At 42.5% G+C, this 27959-nt stretch overlaps 1 protein-coding gene across 2 annotated transcripts in view; it reads left to right on the top strand.

The window, feature by feature from the left end:
• aopep (aminopeptidase O (putative)) overlaps positions 1-27959 on the top strand; it is a 77803-nt gene that overhangs the window by 32710 nt on the left and 17134 nt on the right. For both annotated transcript variants that reach the window (XM_080466976.1, XM_080466975.1), the window contains 4 exons: positions 135-178; positions 3706-3766; positions 8884-8946; positions 10338-10424. In XM_080466976.1, the coding sequence (XP_080323102.1) occupies positions 135-178; positions 3706-3766; positions 8884-8946; positions 10338-10424 (255 nt within the window). The remainder of the gene's footprint in view (positions 1-134; positions 179-3705; positions 3767-8883; positions 8947-10337; positions 10425-27959) is intronic.

The raw sequence follows: 27959 nt of genomic DNA on the forward strand, positions 1-27959 counted from the left end.
TAATGGATGTAACATAAACACTGTTTGACCTTGTATTCTTGCTCTGCGATCAGGTATGGGTTTCTCTTTCGTTTTTCTCCCCCCACGTCTCCCACATTTTTGCCCGTGTTTTTTTTCTCTCTCTTTTTGAACAGGATTTCCTGCAAATGTTGCTGATTACCTTTCCCGACATAGAGAGGTATGTGAGAGTCTGTGAATAGTCCTCACGGTGTAATTCATGAATAATGTAAAATTGCCCTGATGCATTAAAACCACTTTGTTTTGTTTAAGTAGTAGTAGCCTGGTTTTATGTTGCAGACAAATAGAACATCTTTAATCTATTTTTTTGTTTTAACATACTTCCAAGGGATGTTTTCTTTTTATCTTTTTTCAATCAATATTGAGAAAAACGGTCTTAACGCGCATGTAGGTGTCTCAAATATGCGAACACTAAAGCAGAGCTACGAGCCTGAATTTATCAACTCAAACGGTGTTGGTTTGTTGTTCCTTGGGCTGAACGAAACTAACGTTCAGTCTGGGACCTAACCTCCTAGAAAATGGGTCAAATTGATCTAAATGCAACACAATAACACAATGCGGAGATATGAAGGTGCCAAAACAGCGTCTGAAATTCCTTAAAATAACTTCAAAAATTGTACCAGCACCTGATTTTCCAGTGGACCTGGTCCTCTTTTTTTGTGCACTCGACTGACAGCCTTTACTCGGAACTCACTAACCTGACTGAGCTGAAATTGACATTTTAACTACAATAACCACAAAAAACATCACAAGTGTAAACACATCCAAGGACAACAACCTTAAATGCTGTGTTTTAGAGTACATGGCAGAAACCTAAAGAAGGGTTGGGCAAAACAAGTTGGTTTGGAGAAAAACTATTTAAATGTGTTGATGTGAATATTGGAATTGCTGAAGAAAAAAAGGCTCAACAGTGTAAAATATGGGCCCCTTAATGTACATATTGCTCTATAACGTTGAATTAGCCCGTGGCTTACTTGGTCCTGCTGTGGAAGCATAAGCAGTGAAAGCTCCCAACACCAATCCTGTTAAGTGAACAGTCTCCTCCGCTCTCATATTAATTGAAGTGTAAAAGGATAACTGCTCCTCCTGCTCTCCTCCTCTCTAATTTTCCCTTTGCCTCTCTGCACACGCATAATCATTCAGTTCTCTATTTCTCCTGATTGCCTCATTAACCTCTTCCTTCGCCCATTTCTCTCTCCCTATTCCTGTCACTTTGTCATTCTTTCTTCCATCTTCTGGCTTTTTTTTTTTTTTTTCATGGGTTCTCTTTTTAGTATCCACGTTTGCTGCTAATGTTGTCTTTTCCTTGCCTTTCCTGTCATGTGGAGCTTACTGCTGGAGTAGCAGAGATTGATTGAATTAAACGGAGGGAGTTGGGGACAGTCAATATTTTGATCTAATGCCTCTTTCAGTAAGCATCGCCCTGGAGTAGTGACCTTTTGGATCAGAATAGACACTCACAGCTCAGGTTCACGGCTGCTTCATATAATCCCTCCAGACTAAAAAAATCTTAAGTGTTTATGAATTTAATGTAAAACATGTGAATGCACATTTAAAGAAACATTGCACCTCCTGATTTCTCGTAATATTAAGCCACTATTATCCAGGCATCCCAACTGCTTAGAGCTGCGGCATGTTTTCGCATGTCAGAACTCCTGTAAAATAAAAAGAAGTTTCCATTGTGGGCATAAAAGGGTTGGTAGACACATGTCTGGTCTGCTCTTGTGAAACTTAAAGCTCTCTGCTGTCTTGTCCTATTATTAAACAGTGTTTGATAAGTCGCGCGGTGCATTAACTGAATGTACCTTTTGTTTCCCACACAAGCAAAGTATGCTGGCGTAACCCCCGTGTAATCCTACTTTATGATGTCTCACTGTTGGTGTGGCAGATGTTGAGTCTTTATATACTGTATGTGGCTCAACTCCTCATGCCAAGAGCTGAGATTTACTTTTGGTGAAGTCATTGACAGCATTTTTAATGTCCAGTCTCCAAACAAATGGGTGCTTTACTGGGAGTAGTACATCTTTGAGAACACCTTGGAGTATAAAGAGGTTTTCATGATCTTCAGTTTACAGTGGAAGGACTCTTCATCCAAAATTGTCAGCTAATGCACTGTTTGACAGGACCCTGCGAGTGTGTGGCGGCGAAGAGCTTAGACTTGACCTTGGAACAAAGTGCCATTGCCTCTGTATCATTTTTAGCCACACTCATGGGCGGTGTGACTCAGAGTTGGTCAGTGTTGTCTGTTGGTCCTCCAGATTGTTGCTGCATGGACACACAGACATTCACAGCCTGTCCAGAAAGAATTGTGAGCACGCTGGTGCACTAACGTTAGCCTTCGGCTCACAGGATTGAAAATACAGAGGAGTAAAAATCAATCTTAAACTTTTTCTATGACTCAGGAAGCAGCAGGGTGAAAGGTGATATCCTGATTTATATCCTTCAATTACCAGTATTTAAAATGATAAGATGATTCTTTAACGCTGCAACTTTTGGTGCTAAATGCACTTTTAACCAATTAAAATTGATGCTGTTATTTTTTATGGAACATAAAAATGCGGGCAGAGGTTTATAAGCTGCAGTCTCTATCTCACTCGTGCGTTAAGTGTTGGCTTTATTGTTAGCTGTCACTCTTGCCTTAACCAATACTATTTCACTAAACTCCTGCTTGGAGGATGAGCGCTGCCGGAATCGTGAACTAACTCATTCCTCCTGACTACAACGTGAGAGACACCCTGAAGTGACTTTCGCATTAGCCAGTATCTTTAGCTAATGCGTCTGTTGCTTTAAAGGAGTGCTGACATTTAGATTATTTACCTGATGTAACTTGAGCACAACTCAATTAGTGAATCAGTCATTGGACTCACCCACACAGTGCTGACAGCTCAGCTAATGTCACAACGCTACAGTAATACCGCATATACTAGTATTTATTTGCTTCAACAGTAACCAGTGAAACACTGGTAATAAGTAAGAGAATCCTTTCTTTTTCCTCAGCTAAAACATAAAACATGTTATAATTCACTTAGGGAAGGTATTTCTGGTAAATATGAGGGGTTGATGGGTAAATGCTTAATAATAATAATAATAATAATAATAATAATAATAATATCTCTGATTGAGTCTCAATAAAGCAAAGTGTAATTCAAAGAAAGTAGAATTAGAATAATTCAATGTGAAATAATTCCTGAAGAAGCACAGTGTGGATTTTTTTTCTCTAAGCACAGGCAGGAGCAGAGTGAAGGGTACGCTGTGTTGCCTTTTTGTGTACTTGCTGTATATACTTGCGGTTTAAAACAGCGGCCTTCTTGTGAAGTGTTTGTTTGCACACACGTTTGTCTTTGCACGTCTGGTCTGTCACTGTGTGTGTTCTGCGTTTGGTGCATGAGAGTTTTCATAAGCAAGACATCCACTGTGTCTTTGAACACATACATACACATATTTACTTACTGTGCATTTAATGTAGCAATACCATTCACTGTCTCTACATGCCTGTTTGCTTGCTTGTCCTTGTATAGAAGTGTGGGTGTTGCCCCTCTTTTGTTTAAGGTGTTGGCTTAAATCTCAAGTCTGCCATGACCCTAACAATATTTTCCCAGAGCCATGTTTTCATAGGGTGTCTTGGGCAACAACAGTCATTGCTGTAATAATGGGAATAATACTAACACTTGTGCCATTGTGTTCCAGAAAAGGCCTCACCCTCAGTGCTATTTACGCTGACTGGCTTGATCGACCGGGAATTCCAGAGGTATTTTTTTGTCTTTCTGTCTCCTCTGTTTTCATTTAAAAAGCCGTCAAAATGCAGGACTTAAAAGTGCTTCTGGTGTTTCTACAATGTTGTTAGATGTCCAACTCTCTTAGGCTGAACCAAAGAAATACACAAATGACTGTTGAATTCAACAGTAAATACCACTATATGTGTTCAAGTGTACACAATGCCACAATAGTAAAGCCATAATAATGTTTGTTAACATTTGTAGTATGTTTCTGAGCTCATCTTTGTCAGCTGTGCAGAGACATAACAAATAAGTAATAAACAAATCATTTCTTTAGTCATGTACTTGCACACAGTTATGGCACTATCTGGTTTTTTTTTTTGTTTTTGTTGGGTTTGTTTCATCTTAATTGAACTGTGCATGTGTAGATCGAGCCTTTATTTTGGAGCTGCTGTACTTTGACGCTTTTGTTATTGAAGTGGAATCGAACTTCATATCAGCTTCAAGTATTTTTGTCTTTCCTCTCATTCTACTTCAAGTCTGCAGTGTTGTTAAAGACAAATGGATGTTCTAACTATCCAATGTTTAATCGGTGTGCGACCAGTTTTCAATCTTCTAATTGGTTCAGATTAGTTGAATTTGCGAGCTTCCTGCCAGGAATATCACAGTTTATGTATATATATTTTTATATCTCCGTTTCTACTCTTCAGTGTTAATCAAAGCTGCTTTGTTTGAATCTTGTTCCAATGTAGGCCAGTGGGTTGGGACATTTTGTGTTTTGGGGATGAATATCTTCTCAGTATAGATTACAACAGCGGCATAGCATTTGTCTCAGGGTTGAACAGCTGTAAATAGCTATGTAATGACACTCTCATAATGACAATTTTGGCTCATATTAGAAGTAAATAGCTGTCTGTATATAAATACCGCTTTAATGATGTGTGACTATTAACCAGTATGCATTTAAGCACCACTTGATGATGGCTGTCTGGAGAACAGCATGTGCTGCAAACTAACACGGTTCACAAAACGACGCAAAGAAAAGTTGTGGGGGAAAAAAAAAAAAAAGACATGGTAAGTTTGTGCAGTTCATTTCATCATGATGGCGGTGTTGTTGAATCACTCTCATTGGCAGTGCTGCCAGACTGTTATTGTGTCTCGACAAGGTGAGCAGCGCTGCTCAGCTTCTGCCCTCCAATAGAGAAAGAGACCCACGGTCATAGATACTACTATTGGACGACTGCACACACACACACATAGACACTCACCACAATCAGTCCACTTTAACAGCTCCTTCAATTCTCCCATCTCCATGGTAACTGATCTTAATTACCACGGTGTGTGTGTGCGTGCGTGTGCGTGTGCGCGTGTGTGTGCGTGCGTGCGTGCGTGCGTGCGTGCGTGCGTGCGTGCGTGCGTGTGTGTTGTCTGGGAACCTTCACCTTCTAGATTATATGATGATGTAACTAGAGCCCTTCAGGGGCCTCTCAGGGTGGGAAGGACAGCATGGAGGGACTGCTGTTTTCTAACACCTGATTGGGTGATGGCTGAGTGTTCTTGCAGAGGCTTTTTTAGTGTTTGATGTGCCAGTCACCCGCTAAAAAGATCAGCCAGATCGATTGAAACCTTTTACAAATGCAAGTGCTCGTGTATTATGTACACTGGACGCAAACACAATTTTTAAAGTCTCTCTCTCTCTCTCTCTCTCTCTCTCTCTCTCTCTCTCTCTCTCTCTCTCTCCCTCTCTCCCTGTCTCTCTTCCTGTGCCATCCATCGCATTACAAATGTACTTGAATTGGAGAAAGGCAGGAAATGGTGTGGCCTAATAATAAACAATGACATTCACCAATCCTGGAGTAAGAGACAAAGAATGAGAAGGCCAGTGCCGCCGTCTATTTTAGACTCCAGAGTTTAGATGAGTAAGCAGTCCCTTTGGGATAATGGATCTATGCTGAGATACATTGTTTAAAAAAAGGCTACTCTTCATTCACCACAGCCTTCAGCCTCCAACTTTAACAACAACCATAACATTAATGTTTTATGCTGCCTTTTGTTATTAATAAATGCCAATAATTTTCTGTTTACCTCATAAATCATCCTTTGTATTCTTCCAGGCAGAGGCTGGGTTTTTGAATATTCTTATCTCTATGTGTGAATTTTTAGCTTCTTCGAGCTGCAGAAACAAGGCAATAATATACAAGCCAACATATTTCACCGATGTGACCAAGCAAATTCTGCACAGCATAAACTTTGATTAGAAAACCTCAGGTGCCTTTCAATAAAAAAAAAGAAAAAAGTGAGGTTCATCATATTCTTGACAATAAGGTTCCCTGTTCCAATTTACTGGATAACAGGACCTTTCTGTGTGGTGTTTGCATGTTCCGTGTCTGTGTTGCTTCCCTCTGGGGTTTTTTGACTTCCTCCCATTGGCTTGTTGGTTCACTAGTGCACCTGGTCAGCCTGTTTGTGTGGGTGAGTGTCTGTCCCAGTGCAATGGACTGGAGACTTGCTTTTTACTTTGTACGTGGGACAGGCGCAGCCCCTGCCACCCTCATTGGTATAAAGCAGGACTAAAAGATACGATGATGGACAAAGATAAGATGTTCGCACAAGTTTTCACTCCTGCATGAGAGTCAGTTGCTTTGCTTGGTTAAGATTTTAAAGTACATTCAATTATTGTGTTTTATCCATTCTCCTGAAATGACTGAATGTTAGTTTTTCAGGTTTCTGACTGTCTGTAGGTGTGTCAATCAAGCCTGCACTTGTTTTCATGATTTTCTTTGGGAACGCTTTGCAGCAATTCCTTTAAACTTAGCTTATATTTTCATTCTAACTCATTAGTGAGCTGATTTGATTTTTACATTCAAGGTCATGGTAACACTGTGTGGACACTATGTCTCCACTGCTTATATCATGGGTTTAGAGACATAAACGTCAGTTCCATCTCCGCTGGCTGTTGGAGACATTTACCAGGTGGTAATTTTACTTGTTCACAGGAAAGTTCATCCTCTGCAGCAATATTAAACGTGAAAGGTTGCAACAAGTTTTCATACTCAATTAATGTTATGTCATAGAAAACCTGTTGTTTTGATATTTGCACCAACGCGGTGACATTATTTCCTGACATAGTTCCCAAACTCAAAATGTTCGTTCAATTGTGTCATGTAAATAAATTGCATCCACGTATTGAGGATTTGACTGCAGAGTAAAGAAAGGAAAACCACTCGGAAACATGTGAAGATATGACCATAAGTTGAATTACTTTCACTTATGGTGAGTTTTTTTTTTTTCTTTTCTTTTTTTCTGAATAATGCTAACAATTGGTTGACTTAGATCAACACTTTGGGATTTGTTGCTGCGTTCAGCATAGGTACATTTGTGCAAATGAGTTAATATTAATACTATTCTCGGCAATTTCACACAGCAACAAATTAAAAAACCCATCAGCATTAACTTTTAATAATAATAAGGTTTCTTCCTATCTTGTTTGATCAAACACACGCAAAGAAAATGTGTCAGACCCATGTGTTTATTCCATAATGTACTCAATGGACTTCCAAAAGGCTGTCACAACTACTTGGTTTTCACACATCAATCAAGTGTTCTTGGAATGAAACTACCTTCAGCAAACATCCCATAGTAGTGATTCTCAAACTTTTCACAGTATGTGTGAAAATATTTAGCCCGCCACCATTTTGGCTGATGTGAACATACAGTATGGAGTTGATGCTTCTACACTGATTTTAAATCTAAATTTCATATGTATTATAATTGCTCATTCTACACTTTGTACTGTTCTTGAAATTTCTATTTATATTTTCAAATACATTTTGTTAAAAAAAAAATTCTGCCTTGACCCCAGGGACCACTTACCACCTACCACTGGCGTAACATGTACCACAGTTTGAGAATCATGGTCCAATAGCATTTTGATTTTGGTATAAAATGACATTACAGTTGTGCTCAATGAGAAGTTACTCTCAGTATTTAAGAAAAACTACATCTGCTTCTCTGAAATATTCAAGAGTGAGCGATATAAATTGTGAATTTTATATACATAAATTCACTCAGGACACACTACACAGACAAAAGCGCAGGGCGAGAGAGCTGAAGGTAGACAAAGGCCTTGCTATTCAGAAAGTGGTACTGGAGATCAAGGCAGCAGATGAGCTATGTGTGGTATCTTGTTACACAATGCCAATTTGCTGCTTCAACACTCACTACCTTCTATACTGCCCACTCAAACACCTCCCTCTCCCTTTCTCTCTGTACCTTCCTGTGTCTGGCGCTCTCTATTCATCCTTGCCTTATACACACACACACACACACACACACTGTCGTGCTATTTCTGCTAGAGTACTTTGTATAATACACACAGAAGTACTTAGGCATGTATATAGTATTGAACTTTGTGTGTGTGGCTATGGTAACGCTAATAGCTGAAAAGTTGCTCGAGTCGGTGTGTGTGTGCGTGGGAATGTGTGTGAAATGTGTATCGCAGATTGATGCTCAGTATGAGGTGGATATGATGTGCCACTCCTGCATTTTTGTACGTGTTTGCATGTGTGGTCTGACATTATAAATGCCACACAACCATGAGGGCTTGTCTGGCTTTACACACACACACACACACACACACACACACACACACACACACACACACACACACACACACACACACACACACACACACACTGCTGAAAGCTTTAATAAGGTGAGAGAATGAGTGCAGTGCGTGTGTGTGTGTGTGCGTGTGTGTGTGCATGTGTGTGTGTGTGTGTGCGTGTGCACATCCAAGGTGTCCATCCTGTGGCTGCTTGCAAGTCAGGTGATTTCTTTTCCTTCCTTGCCTCCTCCTCTTTCTTTTTTCTTTTCTTTCTCTCAGACTTTCCTCCTTTCCTTCATCCTCCGGAGTCAAGTCGCGAGTTTCCGTCAGAGGAACAAGTGATAGCGTTCCCTCTCCTCCCACCTCTCCTGTCTCCCTCCCCTTCCTGCTTTGCTTGGGAGGACTCTATTTCTCTCTCTTTCTCTCTCTCCCTCCCTTTCTCTTTCGCTCTCTCTCTCTCTCTCTCTGCCTCTGCAAAGCATTCCAGTCTGTCCCGATCACTTGCCCCCGGCTCACTGCTCTCCCTTCTTCTCTGTCGTTCAGTGGCTGTATGAAAGGAGTGCCGTGTGGTCACAGGCAAAGCTGGTGGAAGAAGTCAAAGCAGAGGTAGGCGCTCTCACTCTCTCTCTTCTTCTTCTTCTCCTCCTCCTCTTCTTCTCCTCTCTTTGCCCGACTCTTCTTCTCATCTTCAGGGAGTGGCAGACAGACTCAGGGGCAGCTCTCTGACGGGAAATATTGCACCTTGGACTGTCTAATACGATCAAGTCATCTGACTCTCATCAGTCTCTAAGTTAGTCTGCCACTGTTTGTCTCCACCGCCCCCACGCTGTTCTTCTCATTTCTGTGATTCACACGCTTCATTTCAGAGTGTTCGTTACCATCTCTTATCCCTCTCTCTTTCACTCCCTTTACCTCTTCTTTCTCGTTTGCTGCCCATTTCAGTCGTTCCCTCTGCTTGTCTGCGAGTGAAGTGCGGCACACAGCGCTGTACATCTGTTGCGTGTCATTCTCTCCTGCCTATCAGATTTCGTATGAAGCTCTTCTGTTTGTAATTCTGTGGTGTATTTCTTTAAACTTGTCCATTAACCGGCCAGTTCAAGTAAGTCCTGCATTTGTTTTTTAACTACTTGAGAAGATTAAGAATACTTGACTATGTTTCAGAAAAGACTTGTCTGCTTCATGCGCCTGCAAAGTGTTGAAAGTCCTCGCTTAGTTTTTAAGTGCTAAACTGCGTTATACCCATGTTTTTATTCCGCAACATGGATTGATGTGTAGGAGAGGACCAGCTGAAAGTAGATTGAGTTTGGCCTTGACAGTGATTGGCTGTTTAATGAAAACCTATACGGGAGGGAGTTGCTGTGCTTCAGGCTCTGTTACAGCTGCATGCTTTCAGTATTGGTCCTTTGACTCAGCCGGCTGTTTGTGTTGATTATAAATGGAGCACAAGCGAGTGCTGAATAGTTGAAATAAATCTGACTGATGTTCATTTGGGAATCTGTCTACTTCACACTCCCTGGCAGTAGCTGCTCGCATATCGGCTATCTCTGATTATTTTCTCTGCTTCTTTAACTCAGGACAAAGTGTGTGCTTGCAGTCTTTTTTTCTGGCTTTCTACTGTTGGATATGAGCGCTTGGTCTTTGTCTTATTATGCACCCTCTCTCTCCCTCTCTCTCTCCCTCTCTCTCTCTCTCTCTCTCTCTCTCTCTCTCTCTCTCTCTCTCTCTCTCTCTCTCTCTCTCTCTCTCTCTCTCTCTCTCTCTCTCTCCCTCTACCTCTACCTCTCCCTCTCCCTCTCCCTCTCCCTCTCTCCCTCTCTCTCTCTCTCTCTCTCTCTGACTGACATTGTTTACACCTTTATGATCACCTCTGCTGTTATCCTCTTTTTTTCTAATTCTCCTTCACGCTGTCTTCCCACTTTGTTGTCCCCTCCCGTGTACCTTTATCCTCTTTTTTTTTCCCGCCTTCACCTCACCCCCCTCCATCCTCCCTCCTGCAGGTTGTAAAATGGATTCTCCTCAGTCAGAGTCATCAGGGGAAGGGCAGAAAGCGGAAGAGAATAGAAGCCAAGGTGAACTACAAAGAGGTAGGAGGCACTTTACTGTATTAAGACCTCTGTTTACCTCATCTCCTCTGTACTTCTAACACTTGGCAGTGTCCCTTTCTCCTTTGGACGTCTTTTTCTTTTTTCTAAACATCTTGGTTTCTCTCTTAAACTATTCGTCATTCTAAAGCTCAAACAGTGTTTTTGTTTGCCTGACAACATAGTTATCCCTTAGTCTGTTTATATGTTGTGTCTGGAAAAGTGGACTACCCTGTACTTGTTTAAGTCTGTATTTATGATGTGTCCTACACACACATATTTAACCTTTTAAGAACTTGTTTACATCACATACTGTGTCTACCTGCAAGAATGGACATGTATTTATTAAAGCTGTGGGGTCTATAATCTGTTTATACTGTAGCTGGAAATTATTGGAACTTGTCCTTGTGAGGACAAAAATGAAGTCCCTCTAAGAAAAATCTTTTTTTGGGGGGGGTTAAGGTGCGTTTCTCTCAGTTTGGTCATTGTAATGCAAGCAGTGGTTACAGCTGAGTGCAGAATAAGTCTGGAATGCAAGTGGATGCTGTGTCCCTATAAGACATGGAAACAAAGTGTGTGTGTGTGTGTGTGTGTGTGTGTGTGTGTGTGTGTGTGTGTGTGTGTGTGTGTGTGTGTGTGTGTGTGTGTGTGTGTGTGTGTGTGTGTGTGTGTGTGTGTGCTGTCATGGTCAAGACGTGTGTGTGAGATAGTGTCTGTCTGGGTCTAAGAGGCAGACACTCGACATTCAGAGGGTGACTTGGCCTTGAACCTTCCTGGCCTCCTTTTCTATCACCTCCTTCACTTCCTATCTATTTGTACCGTTTACTATCAAATAAAATATTTGACTTTTAGCTGCCATAAAAACACTCCAAAAAAGAAAATGGCTGTGCCTCTGTGCGTAGCGTTAATTAGGGCTCTCTGGAGACCGCTAATCCCCTCCACCCACTAATTGACACACGCACTTGCACACGCCTGCATCATTAATGAACACACACTGATCTATAAGCCACGGAGGGGCCACAAGTCATTAGTGAGAGTCGAGCAGCTTTTATATATCACTCGCAATATGCTTAGGTATTGTGGATTGTAGGAAACATTTGCAGAGCCACTCATCTTTTTGTACAGTACATTTCATGAATAAGTTAGGTAAGTGCCTCTGGGTGTCTTTTAATAACATTTTGGAGGAGAAACTACCAGCAATTTGTTTCCAGAAAGGACTTCACTGGCTTTTCAAGACTGCTTATGAATGCATCTTACATTACATCTCTTGAAAGCTCCTACGCAATGAAGGCACATTTACAAATGAATAAACACGCAGGTTGACTTGCAGTGAGTCTCAATGTTGGAACACAAATATTCTGGATTAGATTACCTTCAGTTCCTGTGTTGTAATTTGGTGCTACCGGTGAATGAAATGCCAGAGCAGCCCCCCCCCCCCCCCCCCCCCACATTCAACCACCTGATACCTGTGGTCTGGAATTTTTACAACATACACACACGAGCACAAATACACTTACTTCTAAGGGGCAGCAAAAGGGCCTCTTCCTGTTGGGGGGGGCATCATGTGCTGAAATCAGCCTCCTGAAAGAATAGCCAATTACTGTCCACTTGGCCATACACAATAGTGAGAACGAGTAGGGAGGGACAAATGGACGGATGGATGGAGCGAGGGAGCAGAGGGATATTGGGGCGGGGGTGTGGGAGGTCAGCGTTTGAAGTTACACCATAAAAGCCATCCTGAAAGGAAACACGGTGTGACCCCACCTCCCCTCTCCTGCACCACCATCCACTCTTCTGCTCTCTCTCCCCCATGGCCCAGCCCTCTCTTCGCTCCCTCCCCTCCGTTTGTTTCTATGAACAGAGAGTGCCCCAGGGACAGGCCAGGTGTATTTTATATTACTCCTTCATGTACTTCAAACGCTAAACCTCCCACTTTCTCCTGACCCCCTCCATCCTCTCTTGATCTGCCACTCCTCCTCTGTCGTTCCTCCATCTACCAACCTGATGCGGGGCAATAAATCACTCAACAGACCTGATCAGCAATGATGGAGAGGACAAACTTAGGCAAAACACATGAGACAGGCAGGTAGATTGGGAATTAGTTGGGTTGAATTTGTTGATTAAGACAGCATGAAGGCGTGAAACAATGGATGTGAACTACTTTTACATTGCGAAGCCCCTTCGATTATCTCTATTATCAGTTCAATTCAGAATGGAAACTTAAAATATACTGATGCCACGAAATGACAAGCTTCAGTGGAAATAATAGAAAGGGAAAGAAGATATCAGATGATATTTAGAGCCGCAAGAAATGGGTGATGGAATGACAGTGTGGAAATAACAAACACATGAAGAAGAGGTAGGAAATGATTGCAGAAGGGAAAATAAATTGCCAAGAGAGGATCTTTGGTCCCAATGATTGAAGCAAGAATGAGACTAGTACTGGGTTAGAGGTTGATGATTGTGAAATCCAGTAAGGTAATGAATCCTGCTGCGGACATTTGAGGAAATGAAGAGCAGAGTGAATATACAAGGAGATGAGAAAAGCACACCACAGATGAAATATTACAGGTCTGGTCAGATGATGTAACGGTGGTTAGTTAGAGAGGAAAGAGATGGAGCGGGAGGAAACAGGGAAGGTAGGACTTTTAGTGGGCAGGAATCAGTCTGAGTCAGTGTCGTATTTAACTCTAATGACATCAGGGGTGATTATGGAACACACACACACACACACACACACACACACACACACACACACACACACACACACACACACACACACACATACATAGTGGTAGGAGCCAGACACCCCCCACAGAGCAGCCTGAGATCTGGTCAATTTAATAGAGCCCAAGTTTATTACCAACTTCCCTTCATTTTTGTTTCTGTGTGACATTATTGATTCACAAGCATGTTATTGCGCACGTGGGGGTTTTCTACTGTGTGCACGTGTACCTTGTGTGTGCACGTGAGCGCGCTGAGCGTGCTCGTGTCCAGTGTGCGTGGAGAGGTCTGTAGAGGGATATTAGTCACGCCCGTGTGGTAATGGGCCTCATTTTGCTCTCATTTTCATCTGCGGTGGCCATAATGAGGGGTTCCATCTGCCCCTACTGATCAGGGCAGGAAACCCTGTAGGGCGAATAGACTGAATCGGTGGCGATGTTAGCCAACTTTTTTGTTAATGACATACTTGTCTTTTCTTAGGAAACACAGTTGGCACATTGTTATTGATTTGAGTCTTAAACTGTATGAGTCAACTGGATTCCATATTGAAAGACCTCGGAAAAGGTCAACAGGCATCATATTAAAACCTTTCTCAATCCTTAGTGGAGTTCTGTTGTGGATAGGTTCAATAAAATGTGGCTTGATTAAAAAGAATGTCCCAGATAGTATGATTAATTTATGGCACATGCATCAAGATGAGAAAATAACCAACTGCTTTAGTGTGTTCTCTTATCTGTGCTCATCTGTTAATGTTACAGAGTTTTGATGTTTTCTTTAGAATAAAGCATTTTCTTTGGTAGTTTTACAAATCATGTCCTTTTTGGTGCAGATGTGATAAGATCCTGCATATTGTAAATGTTTACATAGCTCTTCCTGTGGATAAACAGATCCCAAAACTGTTGCTGTCCAGAATTCTTGTCATTCCAGCTGAATGTGTTCCGCAACACGCTATTTTTAACTTCGCACTGCTCCTGCACACCTTTGTGTTTATTTGAGTGTACACTCTTACCAGATTTACCAGACGAAATAGAAATATTTGAATTTGCAGTTTTAATTGCGCAGGTCAAACGTGGTCAAGCGTGCTCGGCCTGTGCACAGGCTGCGCGAGGAGGTTCAGGGTGATCGTGCATGTCAGAGGAGGAGCATCCCTGTGAGCCACGGATTCACCAGCATAGGTGGACAGTGAGTCAGCCTCCATCTTAGTGCGCTCCTGTCACCTCATTTGCACCTACATGGCAATCTGGACCTTCCAGTCGATGGTACAAGTTGCTGTGAAAACAGGTTTGTGTTTGTGGCTGAGGAAATGTCAACAACAGCAGGTTCAGAGGAACATCCTGTCTCAAAGAGGCTCTCGGAGACAGGATGCTCTGCTAAATGTCATCTGTCAAAACGTACAAGGTTCAGTTTACTTCACTTCTTTCATATCAGAAAGTAACCTAGCGTGATGAGTACTTTATTGTTGTTGGATGATCACTTTGTTTAGAGAGAGACATTCTTGCTTACTCCCTCTGGTTAATGTGATTTGTTAAAGACCATTTACAAACATTGATATGGCGTCGCTAGTTTTGATCAAAAGCCTTAAGAGCAGCTACTAAAAGGATATTGCTGGGCTGCTTTGACACAAGAACAGAGATGTCAGCCCCAATTTTAGGAGATAATGTAAACCCACAAGGACACTAACTGAGTGTGAGTGCTGACTGAAATCTCTTGTGTTGTAATGAGGTGCAATGTTGATGGCTCGACAGCGGAGGTAGTAGTGGTAACTGGAGCCCCTGTGGGAGAATAAACAGTGGGAAGAGCATGATCAAAAGCCTCTTCGGTTGGGTGGGGTGCGCAGGTGGCGCACATTACTCCGCCATGGAAGACTTTTGTAAATAGAGGATAGGGAAAAAGGAGAAGAGCAAAGTCGTTGCAGTTTCCCTTTGTTAGGCGTTTTCTTTTTTTTGTACCATATTGAGTGGTTGATTGTTCATTTGTGGTCTGTCAACCACAAACTGAATTTACATTTCAGTGAATCTTTTCACGCAAGAATACATCTAAAATAACAAGTTTTCTTTCCGTCATGTCTGCTTTCCCTCGACTGTCCATATTTTTCTCCTTAACTATTTGTTTAGATCTTGACCAGTGCCCATGAAATAAAACATATCCTCGAGTGATGGTGTTTTTATCGCATCCATGTTGGTATTTCTTCAGTAGGACGTCACCACTTCGCAGTAATTTCTGCCATATTTGCCAATGCAAACTCCACCCCTGTGCTGCGTTAAACACACATCTGGTTTTCCCTCTTCTCTGTCCTCAAGTCGCCATTGTGTTCTCATGGTTTATGCTGCTGGCGCCCCTTCCGTCTCCCTTTACTCTTTATCTCCAATGACTTTTCTTACTAGCTCTGTCTCCCTCTTTCTGTTTCTGATTCTCTGTCCGTGATTTATTGGCAATGAATCAGGGATGAGGGAGGATGCTGGAGGAGAGATAGGGACATTCAGGGAAATGGCTGTTTCCGGCCAGACTTCACATCAGGATGGGAAATGGTCGGAAGAGAAGTGTGTGCGTGCATGTTATTGTGGACTCTGTGTGTGTGTGTGTGTGTGCGTGCGTGCGTGCGTGCGTGCGTGCGTGCGTGCGTGCGCGCGTGCGCGTGTGCATGTTTCTCCATCATTAGAGAAACTAGAGATTGGCTAAAGACTGCTCTGGTGCGGCGTCATTGCCAGGTTCAGCCCTCTAATTGTATTGAACCAAAGCCTAAAACAAGCTTTGCACACCTATTGAAGTAAATACAGTGTGTGGAAAATTATTTGTTGCACTTTTTAAGTTCAAATGGCAGCAAAGTGAAACTCTGAAGGTCATCATGTGTGAATAGTAGGCAGTTTATGTTTCTGTGGTTCTGGTTTGATGTGTTAAATTCGTTCATCGTCTCCTCATATCTTGATATTGTCAGAGCGGATTTGGAGGCCTGTGTTGTAGCGAACAGGATTTTATGATGTGAAGCTGAAAGCGGAGGCGTTGTTCATAACAGTGATTGGCAGATAAACAGGTGGGGTGTAAAACATGGCAGCAGTGGAAAGAAAAAAGGAGCCGCAAACGGCAGTTGTAGTATCTACTTTTCGAACCCTATTTTTTAAGTCTGGAAAAGATTTGATAATGAGTTTATGCAAAGTGTTTGAACAAGTTATTCTTGGCAGAATGTCAGTGCTTCAGCAGTAGGACGTAGAGTTCAGAGGAGGAGAAAGTTGGATACCTGATATTTCATGGTGCGGTCAGTCCGCTCGTACCATTAAAATAAAATAAAGGTCACTTGATGTCGGGCTTTTTCAACAAAACGATTGCAGTCATTAGTCTGAGAGAAAATGTGTGAAATCCTTGAAAAATCTACCAACTACTGATAGAAAAACGAATGTACACGTGCAAGAACTCTTGCTTTAGACGGTGATAGAGAGCTGCGCAGAGTCATAGACTGACTACATCTGCATGTCTCTGACATTCATAGTTCGCCACATACTTTAGCTACAAAAGAGCCGCTTCATCCCTGTGAAGAAATCAGACCCTTCAAGGCTTCGTGCCTGAGCTCGGACAGAGAGAGCGGGGAGGCCAGGAGCGAGTCAGGGGAGTAGAAAGGAGAAAGGGTGAGTCCAGGACATCTAAAGAGACAGTGGAGCCGGAGCAAAACAACAGATCAATAAAAGTATCTTACTGGCTTTGTCATTTTCTGCAGCATCTGTTGTTGGAAAGTGCTGACCAAGAGGGACAGATTGTGTGGGAATCAGGGGATCAGTGTGGCAAACAACTCCTGTTTGATTCACCGCGTTCTCACACTGGCTTTGCATCAATAAGCTGTTGATCCAATGCAACCTGCCAATAAAAGTTTGCAGTCCACGTGTGTGTGTGTGTGCTTGTTTGAATAAATATTTAGGGATGTACTTTTTGTTTAGTGACAAATCCCCCCATTAATCCATCAATCCAAACAAAGTGTTTCTGCTTACACACAGCTGCGTGTCCGTTACACAGGTAGCTGAGTTTAGTGTTTAACTTGAGCTGCGATATCACAGGCTATTTGTTTACAAAATGAGGTGAGTGAACGCCACACGGTGTTTAAAAAAAAATAAAAAATGGAACAAAATGAAGTAGTTGTCAGGTGAAATAAAGCTTCATTAAATGATTAGGATTAAAAAAATTTTTTTAAAAAGTTTAGCAGTGCAAAGTGTTTGCAATGGTAAGATATACGTTTGGAGTTCAAAGGTGAGGAGATGCCTCGATTTATGCCCTGGTAATGAGGGATAGCGAGACGAAAGGAAAGTGAGAGGGAGGGAAAAAGCCAGTGAGCTTGTCTCATTTATCACTCAGCAGCAGTTTTGTTTTTGGGTTCATTTGAAGCTCACAGCCTGTCTCATCTCGTCCGGGGACTCCCTGCCGTCCGTGTGTGTCTGTGGTGTTCGTGTATGTGTTTGTGAATGAGGGTAGTAAACTATACAAAAAGGAGGGCGCGGAGACATCAGCAGTCAGGGCTGACGATGCTGACAAGCCATTTCATGACAGGCGTAGTTGCTCAGATGTAGTGCCTGGGCCTTCATGACTTTCCGAAGAATGGAAATGTGCACCCACATGCACATTTCTCCTTCAATGTCTGTGAAGACCCTCGGGGATAAATGAAGCTGTTCATAACCTGGAATCTAATGTCTGACCCAACCCAAATCGATTTCTGTAACATAAAAACAGGTCTTAAAGAGGGAAGCTCCAGGCTGCCTTTCCAAAAATACTGTCACTCTAAAACTAAAGTCGAGCCTCATAAAGATTGATGTACACTTCCACACGAAAAGGAGATCCATTAGAGAGTTATGGCGGGGTGAGGGTTAGTTATATAGAGCAAAAGTAGCTCCAACAGGCCTTCCACTGAAGTGGTCAGAAAGAATACGCGCACACATAAACACGCACACACACACACACACACGGATTCTGAATCCCAGAAGCATTTGAGTGTCATTAAAGTGCAGCTGTGTTTGTCTTTCCAACACACATGGAAAACACATAAGAGACAGAGAGAGAAAAAGAGCGCATACCGAATATGTCAGACACAATATGTACAAAAACAAGTACTGCACTTTGTCACACACAAATTCACAATGTTCAGTTTGGTGGACATTAAAAAAAAAAATCATAATTAATTATTTTTTTTTTTTTTGAAACCCAGGGTAATGGCGTGCTATAAAATGCAGTGAGGTGCAGAGGTCACGATGTTGAAGCCGGTGACACTTCAGCCAGATATTTAGCGTGCAGTCATTTTCAGATCTGGGCCGGGCTACACAATGGAACAGGCTTTTTTAGCAGTGGGAAATGAATCAATGCTTTTCACATAAACTCGATTTAGGCGTCACCTCGTCTCTTTCATAGGTACAGTACGTAATGTGTTTGTGCGTCTGTGTGTGCGTGCGTGCACGCAAATGCGGTGCTGAGTGCTAAAACATCTGTCTTTCCTGGTAATGACTGGGGCAGCCGACAGAGCCCTCAGACAGCCCTGACGCACTTAGACTTGTGGGAAAACACACAAACGTGCATGCACACAAAGTGAAGTCGGCTGTATGTGCTACCAGGACCGACGATTAGAGAAATCCCAGCGTATGAAAGCAATAATGTAACCCCGGAAGATCTGACAGTGAGCGTTTGAGGTGCTGTCATGGAGGGAGCCTGGCTTATGATCCCTTCTCTTCATTCGTCTTGAGTCCCAGTTATTCATGCCATGTGAGTTGGTTTTTCTCCCAAATGCAAAACTGGTTTCACTTTAAAGCCACAGCAGTTTGAAGATTATCCTAGATTCTTGAAGAGCAGAGACAAATTGATGGTCTAACTGTGATTTTATGAACTGGCTCGTGGCCAACGTTCATTTTGTTCCCATTCTCCAAACCTGATGCCACACAGGCGGATGAAATCTCCAGTCTCGAACCACTTGTTCTTTATATAAAAGAAAAAGACTCCCCGAGACGGAAATCTCCATTGCCTGTCAAAAACTGCAGGCTATTGATTTGATTAATCATTCGCTTCTTAACAGTGTCAAAAGACACAAAACGGCCTATTCAGGCAGTTAAAGAGGTAGATTAGATTAGATTAGATGGATGGATAAGTTGATATTCAGCCACTCCTGCAGCAATCACAATAACAGCCATGAATAAAAATAGATATGTTTACAGACAGAACTAAACCTTAAATACCAAATAAAAATAGATTTACCTCCACAGTTAAACACACGAACAAACACTGAAATAGCTCCAAATATTTACAAACGGATTACCTACACTCTTAAAGTTAACTACACTGACAAATAACAGCAAAAGATTTACAAATCATTAAGAACAGAAAAGTAGGAAACCAAGCGTAGCAAAGTACCGGTGTGGCCATAAAGTCAAGTAGGTGGCTGGTGCCTGTGTTTATCACACACAGACTGGGTAGTCAGTGTGTAAGTCAGCTGCTGTCATCCCTCCTGCCCTCCCTCCTTCCAAACACGCTTTGCCAAGGACAGAAGTATTTTCCTTTTTCATTCTCACAAGATCGAAAACGCTCATAATTGAGAAGTTGGAGCGAGGGAAGGCTTGGCGTTTAATGCTCGAAATACCATGAATAATTGATTGTCAAATTAGCCGTTGATTGTCTTCTGTTGATTCATTAACGACTTCGGCGTGAAAGAAATCTACTTGAAGCCAAATACTGTAGAGGCATCCAAACGCCTTCAATTACCCGGATTAAAAGGCGCTACAGACACAGAGACAGTTCAGTGATGAGCACGTTAAATCATGACAAAGAGGTGGCGATATTAAACCTGCCAGGTGATGACAGTGTTAGACAGACGGTCTTAATCTCCCCAAATGGCTTGTGCGATATCAAATAAAGATGGGCAGATGCATATAAAAGTGTAAAAGTTAACCACCATACTGTGAGTAACACCTTTTTCTCCAAATTCCTCAGTCTGGAGGACCATATGTTTCAGAACTGAATGTGGTCTTATCACAGCGAAAAACAAGTAGAGGGATTGTCTTCCTGGGGTTTTAAGGCAAAGTAAACAACAAGTTTTGAATTTCTTTCCATCTGTTTTTCCATTGATGTCTCTTGATGTTCTCTTATTTCATCTTTCCTGCTTCTGTGGCGTCTTCTGTTTTCTAATATCTGCCCCCTTTTCCATGTGTGTTTGCGTGCGCACGACTCCACAGCTGTGTGTATCTGTCTGTGCAGCAGATATCTGGGTTCGGTCCATCCCACATACCTCTGTCAGCTCAGACTGCTTGAACCCAGCCAGCTTGGAGTTCTCCCAGGAGACAACACACACGCTACACACACACACACACACACACACACACACACACACACACACACACACACACACACACACACACACACACACACACACACACACACACACACACACACACACACACACAGACATACACCCACAGGTATACATGTTCCACACACATGAATGCAGCTCATGGTCATGCAGACTTTGATTTGGAGAATCCAGCCGTGTCTCATCCTGATCCTGACCTTTCTCTTTGATGGCTCCAGTTATGTTATCCCCTCTCTGCTGCCTCCTCTTCCCTTCTTGCTTCTCTCCGCCACTCCCTGTTCATGCCCGACTCTGTCTGCTGGAGTCGTCCCGTCTTTCGTTGCGCCTTTTTTCTCCTGCCTCGGCTCGGTATCTCTGTTTCTCAGCGTCTCTTTCAGCGGCAGTAGATGTTATCGCTCCACACTGGAGGTCACTGCTGGTGCATGTTTGTGTTTTACCCCTATTATTGTTGTCATCCACCTGAACCCAGCTTGAATGGGAAAATCTTAGTGGCTTGTGTGTGCGTGCGTGGGTGCGTGTGTGCGTGCACTGGTGCTGACGCTTTTGCGTTTAGCGTTGCACGCTGACATTTAGAAACCGAACCGCCGCAGAATGGCACAGTGAAATTCAATTGCATTAGCTGACAAGAGCTTCCTCACCGTTTAGTGTGCATGTCTTGTCAACAATTGTTATAATCTGAGTGATGTCCAGCACTGGCCACGTTTAGCCACGAACCCTTAAAAGAACGACGAGTTTGTATGAAATTTAACCACAAACTCTCCACTGTTCTCAGCCTCCCAGGATCAAGTTAAAACAAATGATAGGAGGAAATTAAAGCTGAGCTATTTTCAGTCTTACCCACAGATCATGCTTTTGTACTTGTGTGTTCAGGGACAAGGCAGCTCACTGTGTGTGCATTGAATGTACTGTGAGCGATATTGTTTCATATGTCTTGGTATTGAACAAAAGGGCTCATTTTGCATTAAGTGTTTGTTTTATTCTTAGAACCATGTTGTTGGCGTAGATACATTTCACTGAATTGAGATATAATATCAATCATCACAGCACTGGAATTATATTACAGAAAGAAACACACAGTAAAGTTTATTTATCTTTGATTCTGGTCAAAACTCGGTTTAAGTACTTTCTAAAAACTATCAGGCACCACCAACATATTTAAAGAGATTAATCTTTAACTTGCACAATACATGAACAGCCAGAGAAATGGTATTGCTTGAATTTGTAAACTGGTGATAGGAGGAATTTCTAATGCAAATATAATGATATTAAAGACACAATATGTCTGGTTCAGTATGTTGTTTCTCTCTTTTCTGTGGAATTTCTGGAAGTAAAAATAAAAGTGGAAAAATCCAGAGGTACACACAACGACAGCTTTCAGAAATGTTTCCCCCCCATACTTTGCCCTTGAGTAGTTGCACAAAAACCAGCCTCTGTGCCTCTGTTGTTCACCATCCCTTTCTTTTCACCTCTTCCTTTGTCTAAACTGACGTCCAGCTGTTTGGATGTGTCACTGTGGCACAATTGCTACAGATTTTTCTCCCTCACACACAAACAGCAGATCTTTTGTTCTATTGCCGTTTCAAAGGCCTCTCTCTTTCAAAGGCGTGCGGTCGGCGCAGTGGCAAAACACTCCACAGACGCCACAGAGACCTGGCTTCAATCCCCGGCTGTAACTCCCCTTGGTTGTTCAGAGCACCTGCGTGGAGGCCAGTCGGTTCTAAGAGGGGGCCGTTACAGCCTTTCCGGTGAATTCACTGCTGGCAACAGAATGAAAAGAAAACTCGTGCCCACCTCTACCTCCCCAGATCAACAGTCGCACAAGCAGTGACAAGGACTGTCCTACTGGGGACTTATGTTTGGCAAAATGGTCAAAAGTGAAAAGAAACAAAACAGAGGCATGAAATGTGCACGTATTTGATGTAATGTATTTGATGGGCTGCTTGTGCTTCCATCTGAGACGCCGGGAATGAAATAAGGAACTGTGGGCGTAGGAGGAATGGTAGGAAGGAGGTGAGGGAGCCATCCACCGGAGACACTAAGATTTGTGGTTTGCGTCAAAGCATAAAGTGCCAGAGATTAATTAAAGTTCCCCTGAATTGGAGGTCTGTGTATGTGTGAATGAGTATGAGTCAGTTGTGGTGATGAGTAGGAGAGAAAACATGTTAATTGCCTTCATGGTCATTGCCAAACTGCAGGAACATAGAATTTTACATAAAAATTCCAGCAGAAACAAAGAACAAAAGTTTTGAATTGGCAAAAAAACAACAAAGCTATAAAATGAGCAGAAGCACACGATTCATATGTGCTCTCTGAAAGTGTGCACTCTTGGTCACTCTTTTCCCTTGATGTGTGGATTGCAGTTGATTTCCCCCCTCAGAGCAACTAGTCCTTCCTCACTGGTTGGCTCTCTGTATGTGTTTCTTTTAGTTTACCCCCTGACTCGCAAAAACTCCATGCTGTGACCCCATGCTGCTGTTTGATTGGCTTGAGACTGTGAAGTTGAAGGCCAAGATGGAAGATGGGAGTAAGAAAGGATTCAGCCATGAGGGGCTACGTATCGACCAGCAACTGATTAACCCCCCCCCCCCCCCCCTCCAAAAAAAAAAAAAAAAAACACACACACAGGCGGAATCAAATGTGAACAATGTAGATCGACTAACACAGGCTCTGCAATGTCGGGCGCTTTACTAAAATTGTAAACCACTGGAAAGAAATATTGTTTTGTTAGATACTTTTACAGTCACAACAAATACACTGAAAAAAATTTAAGCATTTTTTTAATTGTAATAATTATAACTTTCCTTTTTTTTTTTTTTAAATAGTGAATATCAGATTATATGAAATATCACATCCTTTAAAAGTCTTTTTTAAATGATTTCTATAAGATAATAAAGAGCAAAAGAAGAAAGGCTATGAGACAACTTTTACATTCTCTGTCCTCCTTGCTTGTCTCGACTTGTTTGTTTCCCGGATGAGCTCTGTTGGTACTTTACTTTATAATACTTGATGTGAATATTTGTTTCCTATTATGCTTGTGGTGATTTAGGTGAGCATTGATTTGCTTGTTGTCATCCGATGTTTGTGTTTGAAGATACTCTCACTGAACAGTAGATCCCAACACTTATTAGGAATGCAAGTTCAAAACTTTCCACCACTTCATTCTCTCGTCTTCATCTTGCTTCTTCGATCCGCTTGTGTCCGACTCTGAAAAGCTCTCTATATGTTTTGACTCCTGATTAGAGTGGAGGCTGATTGCGGCAGCCGGCTTCATAAATGCACAAACATATATAGCCTTGTTCTGCCACCCGCGGACGCCGCCGCTGTTGATTAGAGTGACTTTCAAATTGGAAAACAACGAACGAGTGCTATTAACGATTGAATTACCGATAGACGACGGTGGCTGTAGGTCACCGCCGAGGTCATTGGCTTGTGACCGGCTGTATCTGTGAGATCATAGCCGGGCTGCGGCGACAGCGGGTGTGACATCACTTGTGGAAATGATGGAACAGAACAGAAGAACAGCTCCGTCGCACGAGTCGAAAGGGCAGCATGTGACTCACAGATAACCTTTCTATATCAGTGTGAGCGCCTTCGTGTTTGTGTGTGTGTGTGTGTGTGTGTGTGTGTGTGTGTGTGTGTGTGTGTGTGTGTGTCTGTGTCTGTGTGTCTGTGTGTGTGTGTGTGGCGCCAATCCATTCCCCAAAATTGGTTTACAAAATCCATGTCAGCAGGCCATTTTTATAATGTCTTTTTAGACCTTGTGATGGCACAGTGTTGCAGTATCATATCCCCGCAGTGAATAAATCTCTTCTTCTCTTTCTACTTATATTCATGGTGTCCTCTCGTTACTGCGCTACCTTTTACTGAAGTCCCACCCGTGTTCCCACACATGTTCCCACACATGTTCCCACACATGTTCCCACACAGACTGCCGCTAATGCACGAGACCTGACGATGGGGTGAGCTAATTAAAGTAATTCAACCTGCTTTTTCAATGCCTGTGACGACTCAACAAACATTATTTAATGTATTTTATTCCATAAGGAAGAATTAAAATCTAAGAAGCAAAAACAGTAGAAGAGAATTATCACTGGCTCAGAGGTTTTCTAATACATGAGCTACTTGCTCAGAGTTCATTTTTCCCAAGAGACAAACAATTTTCTTTTATATCATTTGGATTTCAATTATTTTCTTCTTGATTGCGGTTTCATTTCTGACCATCTGCCCTGTTCGGAAGGCACATTTTGATTGTGTGCAGCTGTACAGAGCAGTTACGAGCTGATTAAAAGTGTAAGCATTTTGAGACGATATTCTTTCTGTCTTGTCTGTGGAGAGAATGCTAACAGCTGCTTGGTGCTCTCTTTCTCCTGAAGACTTTGGGCAGATAAACGTTTTGGGCCTTTAAATCAAGTGTAAAATAAAGACGGGACCAAAACAGATAAAGGAACCAAGGAGGGGCTTTTAACTGGAGCAGCCGGACACAGAGTTTGCGGCCGGAGAATGAAACAGTGAATAGGAGTTGGTATGGAGACCGGGACAGCAGACAGTCATGGAGACAGTGGCAAAAGGGAGGGATTTGAGTGAAAGAGAATGAAACCTTAGTACCTGAGGCGTGGGCTGAGGCCTTTAGCTGCTGGTGCCAGAATGTGTTTTTACGAGCCTGCGGTCAGACAGAAATAAAAGGCACCCGAGCGGCTGAATGGCATCACACAGACACACATGGACGCATGCACACACATGATTCAATGGCCTCTCAGAAATCACAGTTTGGTTTTATAATGTCACAGTTAGTCAGTGTCTCCAAACCCCATAATGCAGTGTGACTGAACAAGCAGCACATTCTCCCCAGTGGAGCGGAGGCAGCGAGCGAGGGACGGACGAGAGGGGAAATGAGAGAGGGAAAGAAAGCATGAGCAACATTTCTGTACTCCTGTTATATCAATTCAAGTCCATTTTATTTACTGTGGACCAATTTCACGAGTGACAGATTTGATTTAGTGAGTTTTATGACAAATAAAAATCTTTATTGTTAGTACTCTTTACTGTGAAGGAAAAACCCCAAAACCTCTTTAACTCTCCGATGACAATAATGTAAACAAGCTGCCTGGATTTATTTTAAATTTGTGGCAGTAATATTGTCAAAAATGTGGCCCTTTTTCCCCAAGATAACTTCCACTTCAGACACATATGACAGGTATTCAATAGCACCGTGTGTTTTTGAGTTCAGATGTGTAACACACTGGGGAACCTGGTCTGTGATTGGATGGTTTTGGGGACCACCACAATGATGCAAAGCTCTACTTGTGTGGTTTTCTTTTAGTTTTTGAATTTTGTCTCTATAATAAATGGTACATGGAATGATTGTTATGAGGAGTGCGGGAGCTTAGTTGAATGTAAACAGACTCAGACTGCTTACCCTGCTGATGATGCTGGTTTACCTGCACGTTTGATATGTGAAGACAAAGTGGCAAATAAAAGTCATGTTGCAGTTGTTGCAAAGTAAAGACGAAAACAGGCGATAGAAGAGCCGAAAATTCTTTCTTTTTTTTGTCGTTGGCTTGTGTAAATGGGAGTCGATACGTGGGAGAGAGCAGGGAGGATCCAGTTAACAGAGGTTACCTGAGGTCTCTCTCCCAGTGAGGTGACTCTAAGTGGTGTTTTGGCTCTTTAAGACAGCGAAAGGCTGAAGAAGGAGTGCAGATCATAAGCTTGTTATTCACGGGGATATGAGGGATAAATGAATATTTTGAATCAATTTAGCACATGCATAAAGGGTGCCTCAGAAAGAACACGGCTCGCTCTCGTATGTACTGTACAGAGTGAGTGGTGCTAAGTGCCGTTGCCATGGAAATACTGAACAAGTGATGGATTGTTGGAAAGGCACAAAAAAAAAAAGATTTAAGATGTGTGTGTGTGTGTGTGTGTGTGTGTGTGTGTGTGTGTGTGTGTGTGTGTGTGTGTGTGTGTGTGTGTGTGTGTGTGTGTGTGTGTGTGTGTTTTTCAAAAGTTGAAAGTACCTTTTTCTTCATCTCACACGATTTCAGCGATAACAGACTTCATCTTTCTTTATTGCAGCTTTATCACAATAGAGGACGTATTGTTATTTTAATAAAGCTCTGAGCTTCTGTGTGTGCACATTATGATCAAAAACCTGAAGAGCCTCACTTCTCTTTTCATTGTATGTTATGCAACAACAGAAACGGGACTAATGTTGCTAATGCTGCTTGATCAAACACACACACACACACACACACACACACACACACACACACACACACACACACACACACACACACACACACACACACACACACACACACACACACAATGTGGCTACTTCCTCCTGTTGACTCTTTCTCTCCATTACTCCCTAACGCTCATTTTCTCCAGTTCTTCCCACTCACTGAATGTGCGTACTGTGTAGCCAAGCCTGTACACACATCTGCATATAAAACCTTGGCAACACTTTATTGCATTTACAGTTTGGTGTGTGTATCATATCCTGTGTTTACTATAACTGTGTACCGTTCAGCTGTCAGTCACTGTGGCAAACAATATATTTGCACGAGTGCGTGTGTGTGTGTGTGTGTGTGTGTGTGTGTGTGTGTGTGTGTGTGTGTGTGTGTGTGTGTGTGTGTGTGTGTGTGTGTGTGTGTGTGTGTCATTGTTCTGCGTGAGCTTAGAGGTCAGTGTGTGAGGAAGACATTTCAGCAGCATATTTCCCAGAGGTCTCTGCTCAATATACTGTACATTTGGTTTAACTGTCGGTGGTTTGGACAAAGGTGGAGTTTGTGTGTTGCTGTGGGCTGTTTTATCTGTAGGAGTGAAAACAGTCCTAATGTGTGTGTCAGAGAAAGAGAGACTGTATTTTGTATCTTTCACCATTAACATTCCTCAGCCTTGAAAGACAGCGCAGGAACGAAATGCCTATTTAAGCTGGCCAAATTATGCCTCAAATACGTGAGGAGATATTTTCACACGAGTCACAGAGAGAGAGAGGGGGGAATACAGCCCCCCCCCAACCTCTGCTCTACTTTCAGCGCTGTACTATTAAAGGCTATTGTTACAGTTACCGATGACCCAGTCATGACATACGGCTGTGTGTGTGTATGTGCGCACGTCCCCATGTGTTTGCTTTGACTGTCCGTATGGTCTGTTTGTAAGTGCTTGTTTGCCATTCCATCTCTACCCATTAATAAGAGAGTACTCAGCCATGTAGTTCACCCCCCCATCACCCCCCATAATTACTCTCCCCTCCTCCGTCTCATCCACCCACACACACACATGCACACTCAATTATACCAAAACTACCCACGTTTTAAACTTGCATGATTCTAAATAAGCTGCTGTAAAGAACAGAGGTGCACTGATACCAAGTGTCAGTACTTAAATAGTTTGTTTTTCCACACTTAACTTTTAACAGTTTTCTGACATCAGTATGTATTTCCTACATCTGACTTCAACCGAGCGCGTGTTTTGTAACATGTGGG

The sequence above is a fragment of the Lipophrys pholis genome (genome assembly GCF_963383615.2).
Source record: "Lipophrys pholis genome assembly, chromosome: 7".
Classification (NCBI taxonomy): Eukaryota; Metazoa; Chordata; class Actinopteri; order Blenniiformes; family Blenniidae; genus Lipophrys; species Lipophrys pholis.